This window comes from Simochromis diagramma, unplaced genomic scaffold (genome assembly GCF_900408965.1).
Source record: "Simochromis diagramma unplaced genomic scaffold, fSimDia1.1 OVJJ01000176.1, whole genome shotgun sequence".
NCBI lineage: Eukaryota > Metazoa > Chordata > Actinopteri > Cichliformes > Cichlidae > Simochromis > Simochromis diagramma.
In genome coordinates, this window is record NW_024386892.1 from 5,307,253 (window position 1) to 5,326,301 (window position 19,049).

The 19,049-nt window shown below is 41.5% G+C and overlaps 3 protein-coding genes across 5 annotated transcripts in view; 1 reads left to right on the plus strand and 2 right to left on the minus strand.

Moving 5' to 3' along the window:
- Window positions 1-3,235, minus strand: part of itsn1 (intersectin 1 (SH3 domain protein)) — a 48,511-nt gene extending 45,276 nt beyond the window's left edge. The window contains 1 exon segment of the mRNA XM_040034061.1: window positions 3,049-3,235. The gene's annotated coding sequence lies outside the window, so the exon portion shown is untranslated.
- Window positions 1,905-11,971, plus strand: LOC120734930 (quinone oxidoreductase-like protein 1). 3 transcript variants are annotated; one of them, XM_040034054.1, is made up of 13 exons: window positions 1,905-2,663; window positions 4,561-4,638; window positions 7,246-7,318; window positions 7,483-7,527; window positions 8,193-8,261; window positions 8,811-8,944; window positions 9,048-9,159; window positions 9,359-9,379; window positions 9,697-9,795; window positions 10,193-10,317; window positions 10,489-10,594; window positions 10,674-10,719; window positions 11,531-11,971. In XM_040034054.1, the coding sequence occupies exons 3-13, from the start codon at window positions 7,264-7,266 to the stop codon at window positions 11,625-11,627; spliced, it is 909 nt and encodes a 302-aa protein (XP_039889988.1). In that variant the 5' UTR covers window positions 1,905-2,663; window positions 4,561-4,638; window positions 7,246-7,263; the 3' UTR covers window positions 11,628-11,971. The 3 variants fall into 3 exon arrangements, with proteins under 3 accessions (XP_039889988.1, XP_039889986.1, XP_039889987.1); XM_040034052.1 differs by lacking the exon at window positions 1,905-2,663 and adding an exon at window positions 3,951-4,183; XM_040034053.1 differs by lacking the exons at window positions 1,905-2,663; window positions 9,359-9,379 and adding an exon at window positions 3,952-4,183.
- A 736-nt stretch (window positions 11,972-12,707) lies between these two features.
- Window positions 12,708-19,025, minus strand: setd4 (SET domain containing 4). Its single transcript, XM_040034051.1, has 13 exons — window positions 18,912-19,025; window positions 18,559-18,679; window positions 18,368-18,463; window positions 17,510-17,547; window positions 16,719-16,807; window positions 15,223-15,459; window positions 15,005-15,064; window positions 14,779-14,908; window positions 14,516-14,690; window positions 13,963-14,041; window positions 13,769-13,849; window positions 13,511-13,634; window positions 12,708-13,396 (listed from the first exon to the last, which is right to left on the minus strand). Exons 2-13 carry the CDS (start codon window positions 18,632-18,634, stop codon window positions 13,238-13,240), a joined length of 1,344 nt encoding a protein of 447 aa, XP_039889985.1. The 5' UTR covers window positions 18,635-18,679; window positions 18,912-19,025; the 3' UTR covers window positions 12,708-13,237.
- Between the last annotated feature and the right edge of the window lie 24 nt (window positions 19,026-19,049).

Below are 19,049 nucleotides of genomic sequence, written 5' to 3' on the forward strand. Positions count from 1 at the left end.
TATGACTATACGGGGTTTCATCACTGATACATGCATGTACACAGATAAGAGAAAACTCCCAGGCCTCTGGTAGAAGATCAAGTTTACCAAGATAAGCAGATTTGTTAAATGTTGAGTTGGGCTCCTGGTTATGGTTTTCATATAATAGAATGCAGATTAACCGCCTAATCTATCTTAAAACTTTGTCCTTGTTTGTGCACTATACTGTATTTTTTACCCTCTAAAAGTCCTGCAGTTAAAAAGAGTAAATAAAATAAAACAACCAACCCTGTTGAATGGAGCTCTGGGACACACTGGAACAAACTGTTATGCGATGCTGAGATTGATGTTTGGTTAATTATGGTGGGATAGACTCCCCTTGTTCTACAGTATTTTTGATGCATTGATGTCTCCTCCTCAACACCTTTTGAACTCTCGCAGCCCCGTAGAAATCCCACTTCCACTTTCACAGCTCACTGTTGGGATGTTGTCTTCACTGTAGTCTTCACCAGGTTAACGCCGAACATGCTAGATGACATCTAATGCTATCCATTGTTCGTCACACTTTCTAAGAAGTCACAGAAACTCTCCTTTGCCACATATTACTCATATATATCAACATATCACTCATTTGTCGGTCTGTTTGTGCACACACAATCACTTTTTTTAGCTCATCATTTAGAGTCACAATGAAGACACAGAGATAACTAAGAAAAGTCTGTTGTGTCTGAGTCATTTTTATAACCCTTCATGCAGTTAGGTTTATAGGAAACCACAGGTGTGGTATTTTAGTGACCACAGACATATTCACCTTTGTTGCACTGAGCTTCTACTTTTTCGCTTTATTAGACAACTGTACTGGTTCACCAATTACCACAATAGTTCACGTTCTTTCCATACAATAAATACACTGTTGTGAGCATTGTTTGTGACTGTTTCAAGCCCTGCCTTCTATCTACAGGAGAAGTCAGGGCTGTATGATATCATATATACATAAAGCACATTTTACAAAGAAATATAAAAAAGGCCCTCCTCTGTGGCAGTTGGGAGATATCTTGGCCAATCTGGTGCAGACAAAATAACCACTGGCAACACGAAGTAAGTGGATGATTTCTTAAAACAAACGACTGAAGCCAGAACCAATCAGGGAAAATATATTGACAATGACTGACTTATGATAGGGACTCTAAATACACTTAGAAACAATCAGAGCCTTCAATGTCTACCACCAGTCCACCTTAGATTATCAATACCAATAAAGGAGCCCTCTGCATATGCCACTTTTAAGGCGCATCTCAAACAATGGTTTATCACAAACGAAGCATGTGATCATTTTAAACTCTTTTATTGTGTGATATGTTCTTTGTTTTGTTACATATCTTGATGTTTTTCTTTATCACATAGTTTTATGTGACCTGAACAGTCACAACTGAGGCAAGTTAGCAGTTTTGCTAAACTCTGGCTTGTTAGATCTTCTTGCACTGATGTTCATTAACATGCACTGTCCCTGTTAAATAAACACAGACCTGCCTAAAGCCAAAGTCCAGCACAGACACAGAGAGCAGTTTTAAAAAGATGCAAAACAGATCCTCTCTAGGTATAAGGTTACTCTGATGCATGGCTGCTCCTTTCTACATCTACCATCAGTCTCTGTTGTGAACTGATGGATTCCCTCGTAACTGCTGAAAGACTGTTAGCTAGCATTACACAGCATGCTATTCAGTGAGTGCATTTTTGTAAATGTACAGTAATTAGTGCATGTCATTATGTTTTGTTCTGCTGAGGAGAGTTAGCTGTGGATCACATTTTTTGTCTCATGTTAATTTTGTGTGTCAGGTTAACACGGGTCCCCTACCAATAACGACCATTATTAAAATGCATTAGACAGACTTGAAACGCTACATCTGGCATTTTGTCTTTTTACAAGTCTCACGTTATTGAATTTAAATCCTATTACCTGAACATTATCACTGATTAGAACACGCGGAAATTACAATCCCAAACAAGTGTAATAGTGGATGCAGACCCAACAAGCACCAGCCATGAACTGAGTGAGAGTGCAAAGCAGAAATACAACAACACTTCCAAGCAATGTCCAGTTAGGTTAGCAAAAAATAACGTGCTCAGATTTCTTCCTTTCATTCTTAGCCCACTTTCTTCCAGTTTTCATAACAACATCAAAGCAGTACTGGCTAGATTTTCTTTTCTTTTTTTTTAAATCAACTCGGGAATGAAACAAGCTCCAGCCCTCCCACCTTCACGACGGCCACTCAGCATCCACGTTACCATGGAAACCAGACCGAGCCGACGAAGCCTAGTAAGCCCTGTCAATCAAAACGCTGATGTTACACCTTCTCTAATGCAGAGGGAGTGTGCTAAATTCTCTGGAAAACAGTAACAGGAAAGATTCGTTTGGCAATCCCTCCTCACTTCCTGCATCATCTCAGCTGGACTCGCTAAATGATGAAGTGTGTCGCTCAACACACACGGGCGATTTTAAGCCCTTTCAGATAGATTATAAGGCACTCGGAGCGTTGTTTTGACTGGACAAGCAGCTGTGGCTAAAATCCGGACTTATATCAGCAAAGGCTAGGCTTACTGAACAAACCTCCACCCTGAGAGCAGCTCTCTGACCTCGCACCGTCAGCACTGTCGTCTCATCATCTTACTCTCAGCCGATCCGGGTACTAGCGACACTCCATATAAACACAAGGAACACGTTTGTGAAATTAAACGTTAGGTCGCAGGCAGGCAATGCAGATGCAGTGATTTAACATTAGCATACAGGCTAACTATTAACAGTGGGTGGGTAGCATCGTCTTAACAGTTTCCTTACGCTCCGATCTTGTTTCAATAACTAATATCACGCATTTCCTTAAATTCTTGAACATCTCATCACATCACTTATGGAGGCTGATAGGAGTACATCCCACGCCGGTAAAAAAAAAAATCCATTTATTGCCTCTAAAGCTGTCAGTGCAGTTAGCGAGCAGGCTAACCAGTGATGAGCTAACGCCAGCCCGCTCAGGGACATTCTTTCACATCACCCATACTGCACTCGGCTCTTACCTCATAGTTCACTTTCCATCGTTGAATGCTGAATAAATTAGGCAGATGGGTGCTTATGTGACCACACAATGTGGTCTCTTCTCCCAAAATTTGCTGTTTTATCACTAAAACCCTTTCCGGTGAATCTCCCTTGGCTCTGGAATCCTGACCGACTGAGGGACAGCTGGAAAATGGGGTAACGCCACTGAGATATCGCGAGATGTTCTCTCACGGTAAATTACATCGACGCAATCTCGCGAGAACGGTTTTCTTGTCCGGATCACAGGGATTCTCTGCGAAATAAACGGATTAGTAGCGCTCTTGTCGGCAGCTGTTAATTAGAAAATACATACATTCATACATTTTAAGAATAAATTAATAATAATTTTAAAAACTCTTAGCAATAACGTAAAATATGTAATGAATCACATAGATAAATAAATACGACATGGCTAAGATTTCATCCTTGCAGGCAACACATACAGAAAACCAACACCAAAATAAAATAGCCTTATTAAGTAGAATAAAACCGAGCTACAAAACAAATACTACTATAGTAATATCACTCAAGTGGAAATTACTAAAAACATAATATTTTGACCCTTTGGCAAAAAATAGCTCATTGTTGTAAAATAAAATAAAGCAAAACTAGAACAGAATTGGTTTAATGTAGCAGAAAAATAAAAGTAACTAAATAAATGCAGAAATTCATTCATTAAACTGAGTTTTTGCTAGTAATTCACTGGCTTTTGTTAAGGCATAAGTTTTTCTTAAAACAGTTTTAATTAACGTACTGTTTTCCTTCTTCTTGTATTATTATTATTATTACTATTATTATTATTATTATATACGAAATCGAACACCAATGATTCATTTCATATTACATGTCCAGTAGTGGGCGGTATTGTAGTCATAGAAAGAAAAAACAACGAAGAAGAGGAGGTCAGCTGATTGACTTTATCCATACCGATCCCGGCGGTTTGATTTTTCCTATATTAGACTCAGCTGTTATTTGAAGAGCATTAGTCCAGTCGGTCACGTTATAATATTTTGATATTCTGTGTTTGTGGATTTGATGAAAATCTGCAGCGTTATGAAAGGTCTGTACTGCCGAGCTGTCAGTGATGCTGAACCCAAGTTCGTTATCCAGGAAATGGTGAGTTTGAGGTTCCAGCTGAGCAACTACAGCACGTCAGTATTAAAGGAACTTATTAGAAAAGCAAATTAGCTGTGCAGGCTTAATCTGCATATTTAACTCCCTGCTGCTGATTAGTCTCAGCCTACTGAACAATCCCTGCTTCTCTGAATATGTATAACAACTAACTGTCTGTAAAAATTATTATTTAGCAGGTGTTTTTGCTTTTTCATAGTAAGCTGCATTAAAATGTTTAGAAGAAGATCATGTCAGATATATGCATGATTTATTTCTTAGTTAGTGTAAACATATTTTACGTTTCTGCTGTTTTTTTGTGTTTATGACTTCTACCTTTGTCTTCATTGTTACACTGAGCGGCTTTGTGTGTTTCTCTCCAGACTCTCCCAGATGTCCTGAGCAGCCATCAGGTCAGAGTTCAGGTGAAGGCGTGTGGACTCAGCCCACTGGACCTTAAGGTACTAACAGTGTGAGACCTGTGGCTGAACATGTTTCCCGGTGGGTTAGTGTAGCTTAGTTATAGTGCATGTTAGTTCTGCCAAAACTGGAATTAATCCACACAGTCTATCCCAGCTCTCATAGGTCAAGAGGGCTGGACAGGTCACCAGTCTGTAACGGGGCTAACACAGAGCGACAGATAACCATTTAAACTCACAGTCAAACCAGTTAACCTACCCCACGCATGTGTTTGGAGAAAGTCCGGAGTACACGGAGAGAACCCACTCAGACACTGGGAGAGCATGGAAGCTCTGCCAAAACATCCCCAGATAGATTCAAACCCAGGATGTACTTGCTGCAAGGCAGAGCCACTGCACCACAGTGCCGCCAAGTAAAAGAATAAAACTACAAAAAGTAAGAAACATAATTGTTTCATAAGTGAACCATCCAAAAATAAATATAATGACTCAGGGCTTTACCTTATTTCACTCCGGCTCCAGGCTTTCCCATATAGGTAGTAGCTCATCGTAACTCCCATTAATGAGCTACAGTAGCCTACAGCAGGGCTTAATTTATTATTAACTGTGATTTTGTAAATGTGGAAGAGATTTAGAATAGAATAGAATAGAATTCAACTTTATTGTCATTGCACATGCACAGGTACAGGGCAACGAAATGCAGTTTGCATCCATCCAGAAGTGCTTTAGTGATATAGATATATTACAATATATATTAGCAATAATATAGATATGTGAGTATATTACAGAAATGGGTCTATTATGGTATGTTATAATGTACACGGTATGAAGTATGTTGTGAATATTCTATAACTATAAGTATGTACAGGCTGTAGTGAGTACAAGCTATGAACAGGCTATGAACAGGATATAAATATGAAAAACTATACAGAATATGAAATAAATAACTTTACAGAATCTGAGATATACAGCTATACAGAAATGGGAACTATGCAAGTTGTAAACAGTTGTAGGATTAAAGATTATCGAATGTACAGAATGATTATTTACACAGAGCTATACAGTAGTGCAGTTAAGATAAGTGAGGGTGTAGATAGTTTCTACAGAGGCTATATAAAGTGCTAGTGGTTGTGAGTGGTGGTTCAGTCCATGTTATTATTGTGTGTTTGAGGGTACAGTTGTCCATTGTGGGTGCGTGTATGTTCAGTCCATGTGTTAACGTGGGTCAGATGTCAGGAGGCAGAGTTCAGGAGTCTGACAGCTGTGGGGAAGAAGCTGTTCCGGTACCTGGTGGTCTTAGTCCGGAGGCTCCTGTAGCGCCTCCCAGAGGGCAGGAGGGTGAAGAGTCCATGTGATGGGTGACTGGGGTCTTTGATGATTTTCCCAGCCCTTTTCAGACACCGCTTCCTGTAGATGTCTTTTATGGCAGGAAGTGGTGCTCCGGCAATGCGCTGGGCAGTTTTCACGACCCTCTGCAACGCCTTCCGGTCCGAGGCAGAGCAGTTCCCGTACCAGACTGTTATACAGTTGGTCAGGATGCTCTTGATGGTGCAGCGATAGAAGTTCACCAGGATGTCTGAGGACAGGTGGTTCTTCCTCAGAGTCCTCAAGAAGAAGAGGTGCTGGTGAGCCTTCCTGACCAGCTTGGAGCAGTTGGTCGTCCAGGTGAGATCCTCGGAGATGTGGACTCCCAGGAACTTGAAGCTGCTCACACGCTCCACAGCCGTCCCCGGGTGGATGTGGGTCAGCATTCCTCCTGTAGTCCATGATGAGCTCCTTGGTCTTCTCGGTGTTAAGCAGCAGGTTGTTTCTGTCGCACCACTCAGCCAGACGATCCACCTCCTCCCTGTAGGCGGCCTCATCGTTGTCACTGATGAGGCCAATCACCGTGGTGTCATCTGCAAACTTAATGATGGTGTTGGAACCATCAGCAGGTCTGCAGTCGTGGGTGAAGAGGGAGTAGAGGAAAGGGCTCATCACACAGCCTTGTGGTACACCGGTGTTCATCGTGATTGTAGATGAGCAGCGGTTATCCAGCCGGACATGTTGGGGGCGGTTGGTCAGGAAGTCCAGTAACCATTTGCAGATGAGGGAACTGATGCCCAGGTCTGTCAGTTTCCTGATGAGTTGTGAGGGGTGGATTGTATTGAATGCTGAACTGAAGTCTATAAACAGCATTCTGGCGTAGGTGTTGTTGTTGTCCAGGTGTGAGAGGACAGAGTGCAGTGCGATGGAGGCTGCATCCTCTGTGCTCCTGTTCTGGCGGTATGCGAATTGGTGGGGGTCCAGGGTGGGGGGGAGACAGGATTTGAAGTGTGCTAGGACCAGCTGCTCTAAGCACTTAGTGATGATGGGGGTGAGTGCTACTGGGCGGTAATCATTTCTAATCGTATTAAAAGGATGGACCTGATCTCAAAATGCTTTAAAATATTAATTTAAAAAAACTACCTACCTGATGGGTTAGAAAAGCTGTTTGTTTAAAGCTGCTTGTTTGTTTGAGGCACACTCACAATGTGTTTAAAAACATCAAAAGAAGACACATTTGTGGTTTAATTTTTCTTTCTTGCTGCTTTTGTTGCCTCTGAACTGAAATAATTTGATAAATGCATCACTGATAATAACTCACTACTTTGCTGATGTCTATTACAGCTGTTCAGAGATGTCGGGATGCAGAGGGATTTAATCCCTGTCGGCAGAGAGGTGGCCGGGGTCGTCCTTCAAGGTCGCAAACAGACACAAATTTTGACTCTGAAATTAGCTTTATTGTTCAGAACAAATTCACACGTGTGTGTTTTCGTGCCGAGTGAGTAAGAGACCTTGTGATGCATCATTCACGGGTCTTAATTTTTGTGTCTGTTTCCTTGTTTGTTTGTTTGTTCCTGACAGTTGGTCCCAAGGTTACCTTCTTTCAGCCGGAGGACGAGGTTGTAGGTAGGGATGATTTTTTTTTTTAAATGGCGAATGTGAGGTTTTCTGTAGGATTGCAACTTAGGAATTTCTATAAGTTTAAATCTTTTTAAAAATAAATACTTGTGTTTACAGACGTCTTTGACTGTTCATTGTTTCTGAACTGTGACTCAGTTTTCTAAGTTGGACATGTTTTAATATCAGATCTGACTGAAACCTTGAATGTTGTTAGATCATATTCAAGAAGATGTCATAACCAAAATAACTTTAACACACTTGGACTGGTTTGTAGGGTTAAACAAGTCCTAACTTGCACAAAAATAAAGACACTAACAGTCATTTAAAACCAAAAGAATTTGATAACCTTGATGACCCCGAGCTAACTCAGTGATGAGGGATGAGGTTTTTTTTTGTCTCCTTAATGCACAGTCGGATTAACACTTTTTTTCCTCACTAAATTTTCAAAGTAAAATTTCCTTTTAACTATTGAATTGTTAGAAAAGATATTTCTCTGCTAGGGTAAATAGACATGGAGTCACTTCTTCTTACAAGCAAGTCTTAATTCACCCATAATTCATCGTACTGTAGTACAAAGAACTTAGAGATCTCTCTGAAGTCTGTTTGATTTCTCTAAACTTGATCTTTGTGAAAGCGGCTCCACATTTCCCCTTCTCATCTTCCCTCTTCAGGTATCCTTCCCCTGGACTCCAGCTTCTCGGGACTCTGTGAGGTCATTGACGCCGATGAATATTATTTAGGTGAGATGCACGCTCTCTCACATCTTTATTATGTGAATTTTATTTTTCCTACTTTCATCTATCACATTTTATGACATAGTAAACTTACTTCTAAATTCTTTTAGGTCTAAGTTATGTTTTTTATTCTGACTCTTGACTTTACTAAATATCACAGCACTGACTCACCGATCATTTCAGAAAAAGGGTCACTCTGATCTAAAAGGTGAACCCGTTCTCGGCTCTGCTTCAAAGTCGACGGGCAGAATGTTTTTGTGTGTGTCCACCTTACCTCTGCACCGCATGAACTTTCAACTTTTTTGAATCAGAACTTTCAGATTGAAAGAAATGTAAAAGCACCTGAAGTGCACACACTGCCCTGATCCACCCCCATAGTCTCTGACTACATTTAGAATCTTAGGAAAAGAACAGAGTGACAATCACCTTCTAGGCAGATGGATTTTAGAGCAACGTAAAGTTAAGAACTTTAAGAATCTTAAAAGTTAAAATCTTGTAAATAAAATCCTATAAAAAGCTTTTCAGTGAGCATTTTTGTGTTTCTGTGATCTCCAGTTCAGAAGCCAGAGAAGCTCAGCTCGGTGTGTGTGGCAGCAGCGCTGCGTGACGGCCTTTGCGCTTACACTGCTCTGCACACACATGCTCGTATGGCGGCCGGACACACGCTCCTGGTCACGGACGGAGCTAGCGTACGTAAAAACACTCAAAATATAAACTGTGTGCGACCTTGTAAAGCAAAGCTCTAGTTTGATTGCACACACGAGTAATGATCTCATCCCTCTTGCTGCGAAGTCTTTTGGCCTCATGTGTATCCAGCTGGCTTGTTACCACGGGGCGAAGGTGCTGACGACGTCACACTCGCCACAGAATCACACTTTCCTTGAGCAGCTTCGGCCCAGCGTAGGTGCGTACCGACCCACGCTGACATTTCTGTAGCTTGCATTGAAAAACTTGATGATCATCTTTGAAATGTTCTCCAAAATCACATTTTTAGATACCGAAACTGGCCTTTTCTTGTCATTCCTTTCATATTCACATACTCTGCTTCCAACCTGTTTTCATCTCTGCATCCTGTCCTCTCCTCACCTTCATATTCTCCTCAGGTGTTCAGGATCCCTTAGTAGGTGAGCTCTTTTCCTCTCTTCCACGCTGACTTGCCTTGCTTCCTAGCTTGATTAGTAACATAACTGTCATTGGTGTTTGAGCTGTAATTCTATTTATGGGAAGATAAGCCATTAGTAATATTTTTTTCTAGTTTTGCAGAAATAATTATTTCATCTAAAATCTGCTGCCATCATGTGGTCGTTAGTGAAAACTGCAGTTTGCAAATTAAATGTGATCAGAGTAGAATTACTCACAGAACTCAGTCGGTTTCTCAGTTTTAAATGTTTTCTGAGCTGCAGTGACTCATTCTCTCATATATGTGTGTTTATGTGTGAAGCCAGAGTTATTCCAGTGTATAACAGCTCATCAGAACTGCTGTCGGCGGTTATGGAGGAGACGGGAGGACTGGGAGTGGATATCGTTGTTGACTCTGGAGGTAAAAAATTAAAATTGCTTTTCCTCACATCTTCTCCTTCTAGTTTAGATACTTGAAGTTTCTACACTATCTGGATGTCCAATCATGCAAAACTTCAGTTTTGCAGATGTTTACAGCCACTCAACAAGGCACCTTTGATGAGTTGTGATGGAATGACTAAAATATCTGTAATATAAAGACTTCCTGCCACAGCTCGTATATTGAGACTGTGTCGTGCACCTGTTTTATACGTCGTGGACACACCTGTGCTCCTCTCATGACTCTCCTCCATCCTTCATTGATGCATCCTTCAAGGTGCTGCAGTCAGACGTCTGGTCACAGGCAGGATGAAGAGGCACAAATCAGACACATTATAAAAGACCTTTGTGTGTGTGTGCGTGTGTGTGTGTGTGTATAGTTCGTCTGCATGAAGGGGAGGAGGAAGTGGAGTCAGAAGAGAAGAAATTACTTCCACACAAACATGACATCATCAGTGTGCTGGGAGTGGGCGGCCACTGGGTTACATCCCACCAAGACCTGCAGGTGAGCTGGGGTCAGACTCAACAGCTGCATCATAAATTGATAACTTCATAGTTTATTATTACTATTTGAACAGAAATAACCTCTCTGGCTTTAAAGCATCTGAATGCAGCTCAGTCTGGTCTGTCTTCAGTATCACTTTCCTCACCTCTCTGTGTCTCTGTGTATTTGCAGTTGGATCCTCCAGATTGCAGATTACTTTATTTAAAATCAGCCTCTGTGTCCTTCCTCAACCCTGAAGTCTGGACAGCATCATCATCGCAGCAAGGAAGATACCTCCGTATCCTGTTCTTGCAGCATATAATCTAAAACCTTAACCCTGTAATGTGCATTTCTGAAGCCTTAACTGACCTTTGCAGATATTCTGAAGGATATCGTGGAGAAGATGTCAAGCGGAGTACTCAGGTAACCTCAAAATCTAGTTTAAGGAGTGCTGGATGACATTTCTCAGTGGGATCATACTATCTTAGATAAAGTACACAAATCCACATTTTAACACGAGGTCAACTTTCCAGTTTCCAGGATGCTCACATATGATTCCCACAAACATGCAGAAGTCCCAAGTCCAGCAGCTTAGACAATTTGTACATATGTTTGGAACATTACCAGAGGTGTGATGAAGTTTCACAGGGGACATATGTCCTCATTAGCCACTGATATTGAATTAGCTTTAATGGTGTATTTGTTTGGAATGAAGCCTATTTAAATGCACAAAAACAGTTTGTTTCACCTCTGTCTTCTTGTATGCCTTTTTTTTTCTCCAGGCATTTAATTTGTTTATTGCTAAATCTTTACAAGCAGACATTAAATAAATTATAACATATAGAAGGTAGGCCTTTCCCTTTCACATGTCCAAGGCAGACTTCTTCTATTTTTGACAGCTCTGGAATTCGCCTAATCTGTCTGGATCTGGATGAAATATCTCATTATTTTTAACATTAGACTTCTGCTGTAACAGCACTTGCAGAAGTTTAGTTTCCAGTTTAGTGCGGGGGTGTCAAACCTGCTTTGGGTGAAGAAGACTGGAACGATTGCTAATAGCCTACCATTCTTTTAAGGTTAAGAAGTAAATGTTTAATTTAATAAGCCTTTAGTTTAAAAGACAAATGACATGTTGGTACAGACCGTAGTTATTTCATGGATTTGGGGATTCAGATTGTTTTAAAATTAGACTGTAATGGGTCTCTGATCAAATTCACCTTGTGTCTCTCTGCAGGCCTCAGCCCGAGGAAGCAGTCCCCCTCTATGAAGCCACAGTTGCCATGGAGACTGTCCAGCGTCACCCAAAGACGAAGGCTGTTGTTCAGCTCTGACCTAACTAATCACATTATGCAGAGATAAAAGAAAACAGCTCAGCTGGATCACTTCTCTCTGCAGTGACACTCTGTTCCAATCAGTCACTGTTTACTTGTTAACACAGAACTATGATCTGTTTCAGGCCCAATAATATGATAACAACAGGAAAAAAGGCGCTCAATCATTAACTGCTTGAGTTTCAGAGTCACCTGGACAGTTTTACTTCACACTGCAGAAGAAACTCTTTTCCCAGAGCCAGTGATATCCATTAAAATCTGATCACTCTTCATCACCTAACGTTTGTTTAGAAATGCACAAGGTGTCATCTGACTCAATAAAATCATATTTCATTAAAAAACAAGGCCGCTTTTTTGTTTATTATGCAACAGATCTTTTGTTTGTTCGTTTCAGATCCATCTGTTTGTGAAGGGCAGCCAATCAGAAGAAAGTTGGCTTAAAGGGGTTTTAATAGACTTAAAAATGTCTGTGAAGGTTCTCAGTCATCCAGGTCATCGTAGTCAAAGGAGCTTGCAAAGAAAAGCGTCTGGACTTCTTTAAGTTGCTTGAAGACGTTTCACCTCTCATCCGAGAAGCTTCTTCAGTTCTAAGGTCAAATGGTGGAGAGTCCCAGATATAAACCTAGTGGGAGTGACCCCCCACAGAGGGACAAAGGACCCCGTGATGATCCTCTAATCGCCTGAGCCAAGGTGTGAAACTGGGTGTGGGTCCCAATCAGCCAGAGTTTCGGGTGAGCTCATTGTGAAACCTGGCCCCACCTTATCATGCGAATTCCTGAGGTCAGATGGCCCAGGATGTGAGTGGGCGTTAAGGCGTCTGGGAAGGGATCTCAAAACTGGATTATAGATGGCAGAGAGTTGGTGTCGTAAACCACCGCCTCTGTTCAAAGATGGTCGCTCACAGTGGACATAGATGCTTCTTTCACTCCTCTTTCAAACCATCTGTCCTCTCTGTCCAAAATGTGAACACTGGCATCCTCGAAAGAGTGACCTTTGACCTTAAGCTGCAGATGGACTGCTGAGTCTTGTCCTGTGGAGGTGGCTCTTCTGTGTTGTGCCATGCGCTTGTGAAGTGGCTGTTTGGTCTCTCCAGTGTAGAGGTCTGAGCATTCCTCGCTGCACTGTACAGCATACACCACATTGTTAAGTCTGTGTTTTGGCGTTTTGTCTTTCGGGTGAACCATAGACTTAAAACATCAAATTGAGGACCAAGTCCTAGTATGACAGAAACGGGGATTATATTGAATCATTCAAAGCTGCTCTAGTACATTCCAACACTAAAAAGATGGAGTTGAAAATTGAAATATGTCCCTTTGAGCTGTAAATTACAACATAAACAGCAGCTGGGATATTTGGTGGCTTCATAAAATGTGTAATACAAAATCTAACTACTAATTAAAGCAAAAATAAATATATAAAATAGCGGATTTAAAACTGGAGATGCATCCTTTCTGTAGTAGTATTTTGCTTAGAGCAGTTAAGCTGGTGGTGATGAGAGCCTGTAACAGAGCATCCTATTGCTTTTCTCAGTCAACACACAGCACAGGAAACGTTTCAGCCAATCACTTGACTTCTTGCAGCAGCTGTCAGATCAGAGGGCCAATCAGATGTCAGTTCACAGCACCGAGTGGACTGTCATTATGTCTGAGTGATTCCTCCAGTGCCTTGAGGCAGCTTCCCAGGATGCACCTCTCTTCCTGCCGCAGTGACTTGACCACATTTAGCTGCTCCCTAATTGGCTGCTCACATTGTTGGAGGAGGTGTGAGACCTACACACACACACACATACACACACACACACACACACAGTGCAGGAGAAAAAGGAATCAGGTGATGTGCTGCAAAACAGGGACAGAGTTAAATTCATGCACATGTGCACACACCTTATCTAGTGCGCTGCATGTGTCTTGCAGTAGTCGCTGACAGAGACTCTTAGCCATCCGGACGCTCCACTGCTCTCTCTCCTCACACACCAGCTGGCCGAGCAACACTGCCTTCCACTGGTGGCTGTAAATTACACACACACACACATGTTCAGGCACACTCCACAGACAGAGAAACTGATCCAGATTGTGAATGGACGCCCAGATTTTGGAGCAAAACACATCGATGTACATGTATAAATGTGTGTTTAGGCTTACTACAGTGTTTGTGGCAACGACAACAGCCTGAGAGCCGTCATCAGCCTCCAACTGGGGCCGTCACTGGACACAGTGAGATTACTGGCAGGAAGGCAGGAAACATATGAAGGCATTTTTCCATTTTGCAGTTGTATCCGAGTTAAGTATTAGTCCTGTTTACAGCTGAATCATTAAGTATGTAAACCGAGTCTTACTGAAGGAAACTGTTCTCTCTGAGAAACTTGATCTTCTGAGTCAAACTTCTGTCGCCTCTTAAAACATCACAGAGCAGATCTGAGGGACCACAGTGAAACACAAACATCAAGTTTTAAGCCAAACAGTTTTCCATATTTTCTCTTATATATCTAATGTTACACAGGCAGATGCAAATAATAAACATGTTTCCAAAGTTTTAAATAATGAGGTCGGTGTATGTGCAAGTATTCCCTGTAAGCAAAGGCTTAGGCTTCATAATACTGCTTTAAACACTCGTTTTAAATTGATTTTTTCCCCTGTTTGCTTTGTAGCAGTGAGAGGGGATGATGGCTGTTTGTGAGAGGTAGCCAATCAGAATGAAGGAAGGGAAACAGCTTGTTTCAGATTACCAACATGTAAAGTAATGACCTATTTTAAGTCCAGGGGGTCATATGTTCATAAAAGTTCATTAGCACTGTCATAAATATATCATGATCAATATATGTAAATATAAATTTGATTCGACGATAGGGCAAAAACTTCCCCCTGATAAAACCTACTGCAGAGGTTTACCTGTGTCCACATAGACCACACTGTGGGGATTGGCAGTGGTGACAAATCCGTACTCCAACAACAGCTGCTGGTTATCGTGGGAACCGTAGTTAATGAAGGCCTGCTGGTAGCGCAGAGTCCCAAACACACTCCTGATTTCATAACATCTTGTCACATCGTTAAAACCTGCTTTTACCTGACAAAAGAAATGCAGTCATACACTCTCAATCAGTACAACCAGCTCCGACTCAACAGCTACAGTATTCTTGCAGCATCACATTTACCTGCACGTCAGGGCGATGGTTGAGCAGATCCAGGAAGGGAGCTAAAGCATAATTATCAGGTCCTGACAGGAAGCTGCTTGAAGCATGGCTCATGAAGACGGTGCGTGTGTTGACACTAGACCACGCCCACCTGGGGAAGGAGGAGGAGCTTAGTTAGAGATAGTATTCTCATTCACTAATACTGTTATGTAAACGGTTCATTTGGTCAAAGATAAGGAACGTGTACCTCAGCGCCTCATAGGTCAAAACATCCGCTGTGGGCTGACTCAGAACCGGCTGCAGGGACCTGAATCAGTGAACCAATCACAGCGCGATCATTCACTTTTCACACAAGAAGACTAAACATCATTTGAACAATTACTTTTATTCTGATGCATTCAGCCAATTTTTAGAAAACGAGCTGATCCACAAGTGAGTACAAATCCCGGCCTTAACCGCACTCACCTGAAAAACTCCTGATTGGTGGAGTGCATTTCCTTCACTGCCTCCCTCTGCTCCAAGGCCCGCCTCCGCACACTGGCAGGTAAAAGAGCCATGACATCATCGCTGAAATAGGCGGGGCAGGTGTAAACTGTGGGCAGCACATTGATGTAAGGGAACCAATCAGAGGCCTCTCCTCTGTGCCGCTCACACACCAAGAAGATGCAGAGGGCCAGGAGGGGAGACAGACGAGGTTTCCAGCTGCAGAGAAAAAAAAAAACACCCAGAAACAGTTTGGTTTCATCTCATTCTGGCTAAAATACTCAGAGTCCATCAGCTGAATCCTTCTGTGTGCTGAGATAGTGTGAAGTACAGGCGCACAATTAACCTGGCACTGAGTCTGAACTTGTGTAAGCTTATGACGATCTAACACATACATAGTAGGGGTGCAACGATACTCATATCGATATTGAACCGTTCGATACAGTGCTTTCGGTTCGGTACACATATGTATCGAACAATACAAAATTTTTAATTTATTTTATCAACTTTTCTTCTGACGATGCTGTCTGTGTTGAGAGCTCAGTGGATCTGCGTTCGACTACTCCACCTAGGCTGCACTGTCGAGCGCAGATCCACTGAGCGCAGCACAAGCTAGCGAGACAGAAGCTAAGCTCTCCTTGCAACATGACAAATTGAACCTCCCTCACCCTCATTCAGATCTGGCGTTTGGAACTATTTTGGTCTTCATGTGAAGCATGACCCTGAAGGTAAGCGCGTCATGGACAAAAGTAAAACAGTATGTTGGATGTGCCACGCAATGCTCACTTACATTGGTGGGAACTAGTGCGTTAGCGCAGTTAGCTCGTTAACGTGTTGATGCCATCCAGCCCCACGCACGGGGCGATCCGCGGTAACTCGTTAATGGAGATTTGCCGTGTTGTGGCGTTAACGTCATTTCAGATTAACGCTGACAGCACTAGTGGGAACACAACGAATATGACTACACATTTACGCCGACATCATCCTAGTGCAAAGACAAGTGGAAGCAGACAAAAACAACAAGCACGCATGCTACAAACTTTACCCGAGTCATTTAGACAGCCGTTAGCACATGATTCTCCTTATGGGGACCTGATATGTTTAATATGCTGCTGAGAATATAGCCCAGAAGAAGCGGATAGTATAGCTTTTATTTTGGAAAGAGTCCAAGAGTCCCATTTCTCTGTAATAAACTCTCTTTTCCAAAGATGAGTGATTTCTCTTATCCCTTTGTTGTTTCAGCAACATGTAATTTAAAAACTGTACGTTTGAGTTAAAATATATATTTATAATTTTAATAAATGACAAATTAAAAAAGCATGAACATTTTTTTGTATCGAAAAAATATCGAATCGTGACACCAAAGTATCGAACCGAACTGTTAATTTTGTGTATGTTGCACCCCTAATACATAGATTAAATCCTGCATGCCGTATAGAGGATGGAAATATTGGAATATGTTTACATTCTGTGTTTACCTCTTGATGTACCGTCCCAAGTAGCTGTGCAGAACGGTGGAGGTTGTGAGGAGGCACGACTCCGGCAGAGAAATAATCAGCTGACCGGGCTGCCACACAAACACCAACAGATAAAGCTTTAACATTCAAACGTCACTACAGGATCTACACTTGATCCTGTAACTAATTCCAAACAGTAACCAATTCAAATGTTTAAAAAAAAATGGTGACTACACAAATTACTTCACTAATCATATTTGTATTTTTTTATGAAGCAGCAGTTTAACTTAATTCTTTCTTATAAATAAAAAGGCAAAACACACATAAATAAATCATTAACTGCCTAACAGATCGAGCACAAAACCTATAAGAAAGCTATATAAACAATATACAGTTATTTCTTTATGAATAATATAAAACTTAATATTAAAATAACATTTTGTGCATATGTCAGCGTGTGCTTTGTGATGGTTTTAAATGTATGCTCGTGTTTCAGTTAGAATTCAGAATTACTGCAAATATCAGGCACGTGGTCACAAAGAAGGTGAACAAGTGGATGTTGAGTTTAACAAAATATGATCAAAGTAAAAAAAAAGTAATTTTAATAAACCATTAAATCATTTATTTCTAACATTATAACACTTTCATAACAACTTCAGCCTGTCAGCGACTTGCTATGTTTATTCCCTGAAGTTTCCACATTGTGATTTTCAGAATAAAATAACATTTTTGATTTTTTTTTTCTTCCTGAAGATGCAAAAAGTTCATAATATTTGTTGATACAAATGTGGCATTTAGGGAATCTGGATTACCTTAATGGTTCTGAGAGTCTGCAGTCCTCTGCCTGTGTCTGTATGAACCAAATGTACATGTGAATATCATGATTTAACACACAAACTGTCAGTGTAGGTAATGTCTCTGATTGGCCCAAGAAGATACCAACAGAAAACCTCCTCACAGTCATGCTCTATAAAACCAACCAGGTCTGAAAAAGGTTCCCAACTCAATCCTTCAGAATCAGCTGAGGGTCAAGAGGTCACATCAGCATGTGGGACAGGTGTCTAGGGTCTATTTGTTTGATACCAGGCTCAGCCCAGATGTCTTCTGTGTCAAAACAATGATCTAATATACTAATATTTAAATACTCATAAATGTAGCTCAGGGCTGTGAAATGCAGAGACAACACTGTATAGTAGTTTGGAAATATCCCACTGATCAAATGGTTTTAAAGAAATGTTTCAAAACTCAAAAGGCTCAGGCCTGGCCCACGGGGGGGTCTCACACTCATGACAACCATGCTGAAGATTCTGGCTTTAGGTGTCATACTTGGGTAGAGTATAAAACTGATTAGCGTGCTCCCGTACTTGGGAAATTGTGAAAATTTAAAAACTCTGGAATACAATAATGTGAAGTAGCTTGGAGGTAAGTTCATACAGAGTGTGTACTTCATGTCTATGTATTGTGAGAGGCTGTAACTCAGAAGACATTCATAGCATGATGGTAAAATCTGGCATGGCTTCAGTAAATATATTTAGTGTACAAAAAATCCTGATGAAGTCAGGTGGGAAGTTCTGAATGAACCTGACATCACCCAACAAACAATGGGCAGCTTTCCTTTTCGGGTTATATGATACTCCTGAGGATGTGGAAAACAATATAGGATGTGGTACCAGTGAAGAGAGCTGGCTGAAGCAGTGTGGAGGAAAATCCTCTGTGGTGAAGAAACTTCCAGAGCTTCACATGCTGCGGCTGGTGACACAGAGACACTGGAGAGACAGAGAGAGAGAGGGGCAGAGAGTCTGAGCGGAGCCAGCATGCAGCACTGAAACACTTTAAACTCAAGCAGTCAGCGTGTTTCTACCTGACCGGGCGCTGCTTTCGTGTTTCTGCCTCCTCTTCCGGGCAGTTCGTCCAGCTCTGTGACTGTGACCTCTCATGGTCTCTTTTTGTAGGTAAATACACGCTCATCTGGACAGCTCTCTCTATCGAAACACACAACATACGTAAGACTTTGTGAGTCTGAAGAGCACAAATAAACTGTAATCACTGTAACAGTTTTAACAATCACAAGGAACTACAAATGGACGATCAGTTAAGAGGTTTTTTGTAGGGTGCTGGAGGACTACATGCCACATAAAAACCCTTCAGTGAGCCACAGCACTGATCTCTAATCTGTTCTGCTGTCGTTTATTTTTATCAGATGATCCTACAAACCTTCCTAAAAGTTTATCCAAAATAGAGAGAAATGCCGAAATATTGTCCATATTAACGTGAAACTCCTCGCAGTACAGCTCATCCATAACCCAACCCACGTGTTCCACTTGTTTTTCCGGGGATGCGCACCGATCCTGC

Excerpts from the sequence above, each read along its gene's own strand:
- setd4 (XM_040034051.1), bottom strand. The coding sequence starts at position 18,634 with ATGAGAGGTCACAGTCACAGAGCTGGACGAACTGCCCGGAAGAGGAGG. Across the intron at positions 15,065-15,222 it reads ACCAATCAGGAGTTTTTCAG|GTCCCTGCAGCCGGTTCTGA; the intron begins GTGAGTGCGGTT and ends TCACTGATTCAG. Across the intron at positions 14,042-14,515 it reads TGTGGTCTATGTGGACACAG|ATCTGCTCTGTGATGTTTTA; the intron begins GTAAACCTCTGC and ends GTGGTCCCTCAG.
- LOC120734930 (XM_040034052.1), top strand. The coding sequence starts at position 4,103 with ATGAAAATCTGCAGCGTTATGAAAGGTCTGTACTGCCGAGCTGTCAGT. Across the intron at positions 9,796-10,192 it reads TATCGTTGTTGACTCTGGAG|TTCGTCTGCATGAAGGGGAG; the intron begins GTAAAAAATTAA and ends GTGTGTGTATAG. Across the intron at positions 10,720-11,530 it reads ATGTCAAGCGGAGTACTCAG|GCCTCAGCCCGAGGAAGCAG; the intron begins GTAACCTCAAAA and ends GTCTCTCTGCAG.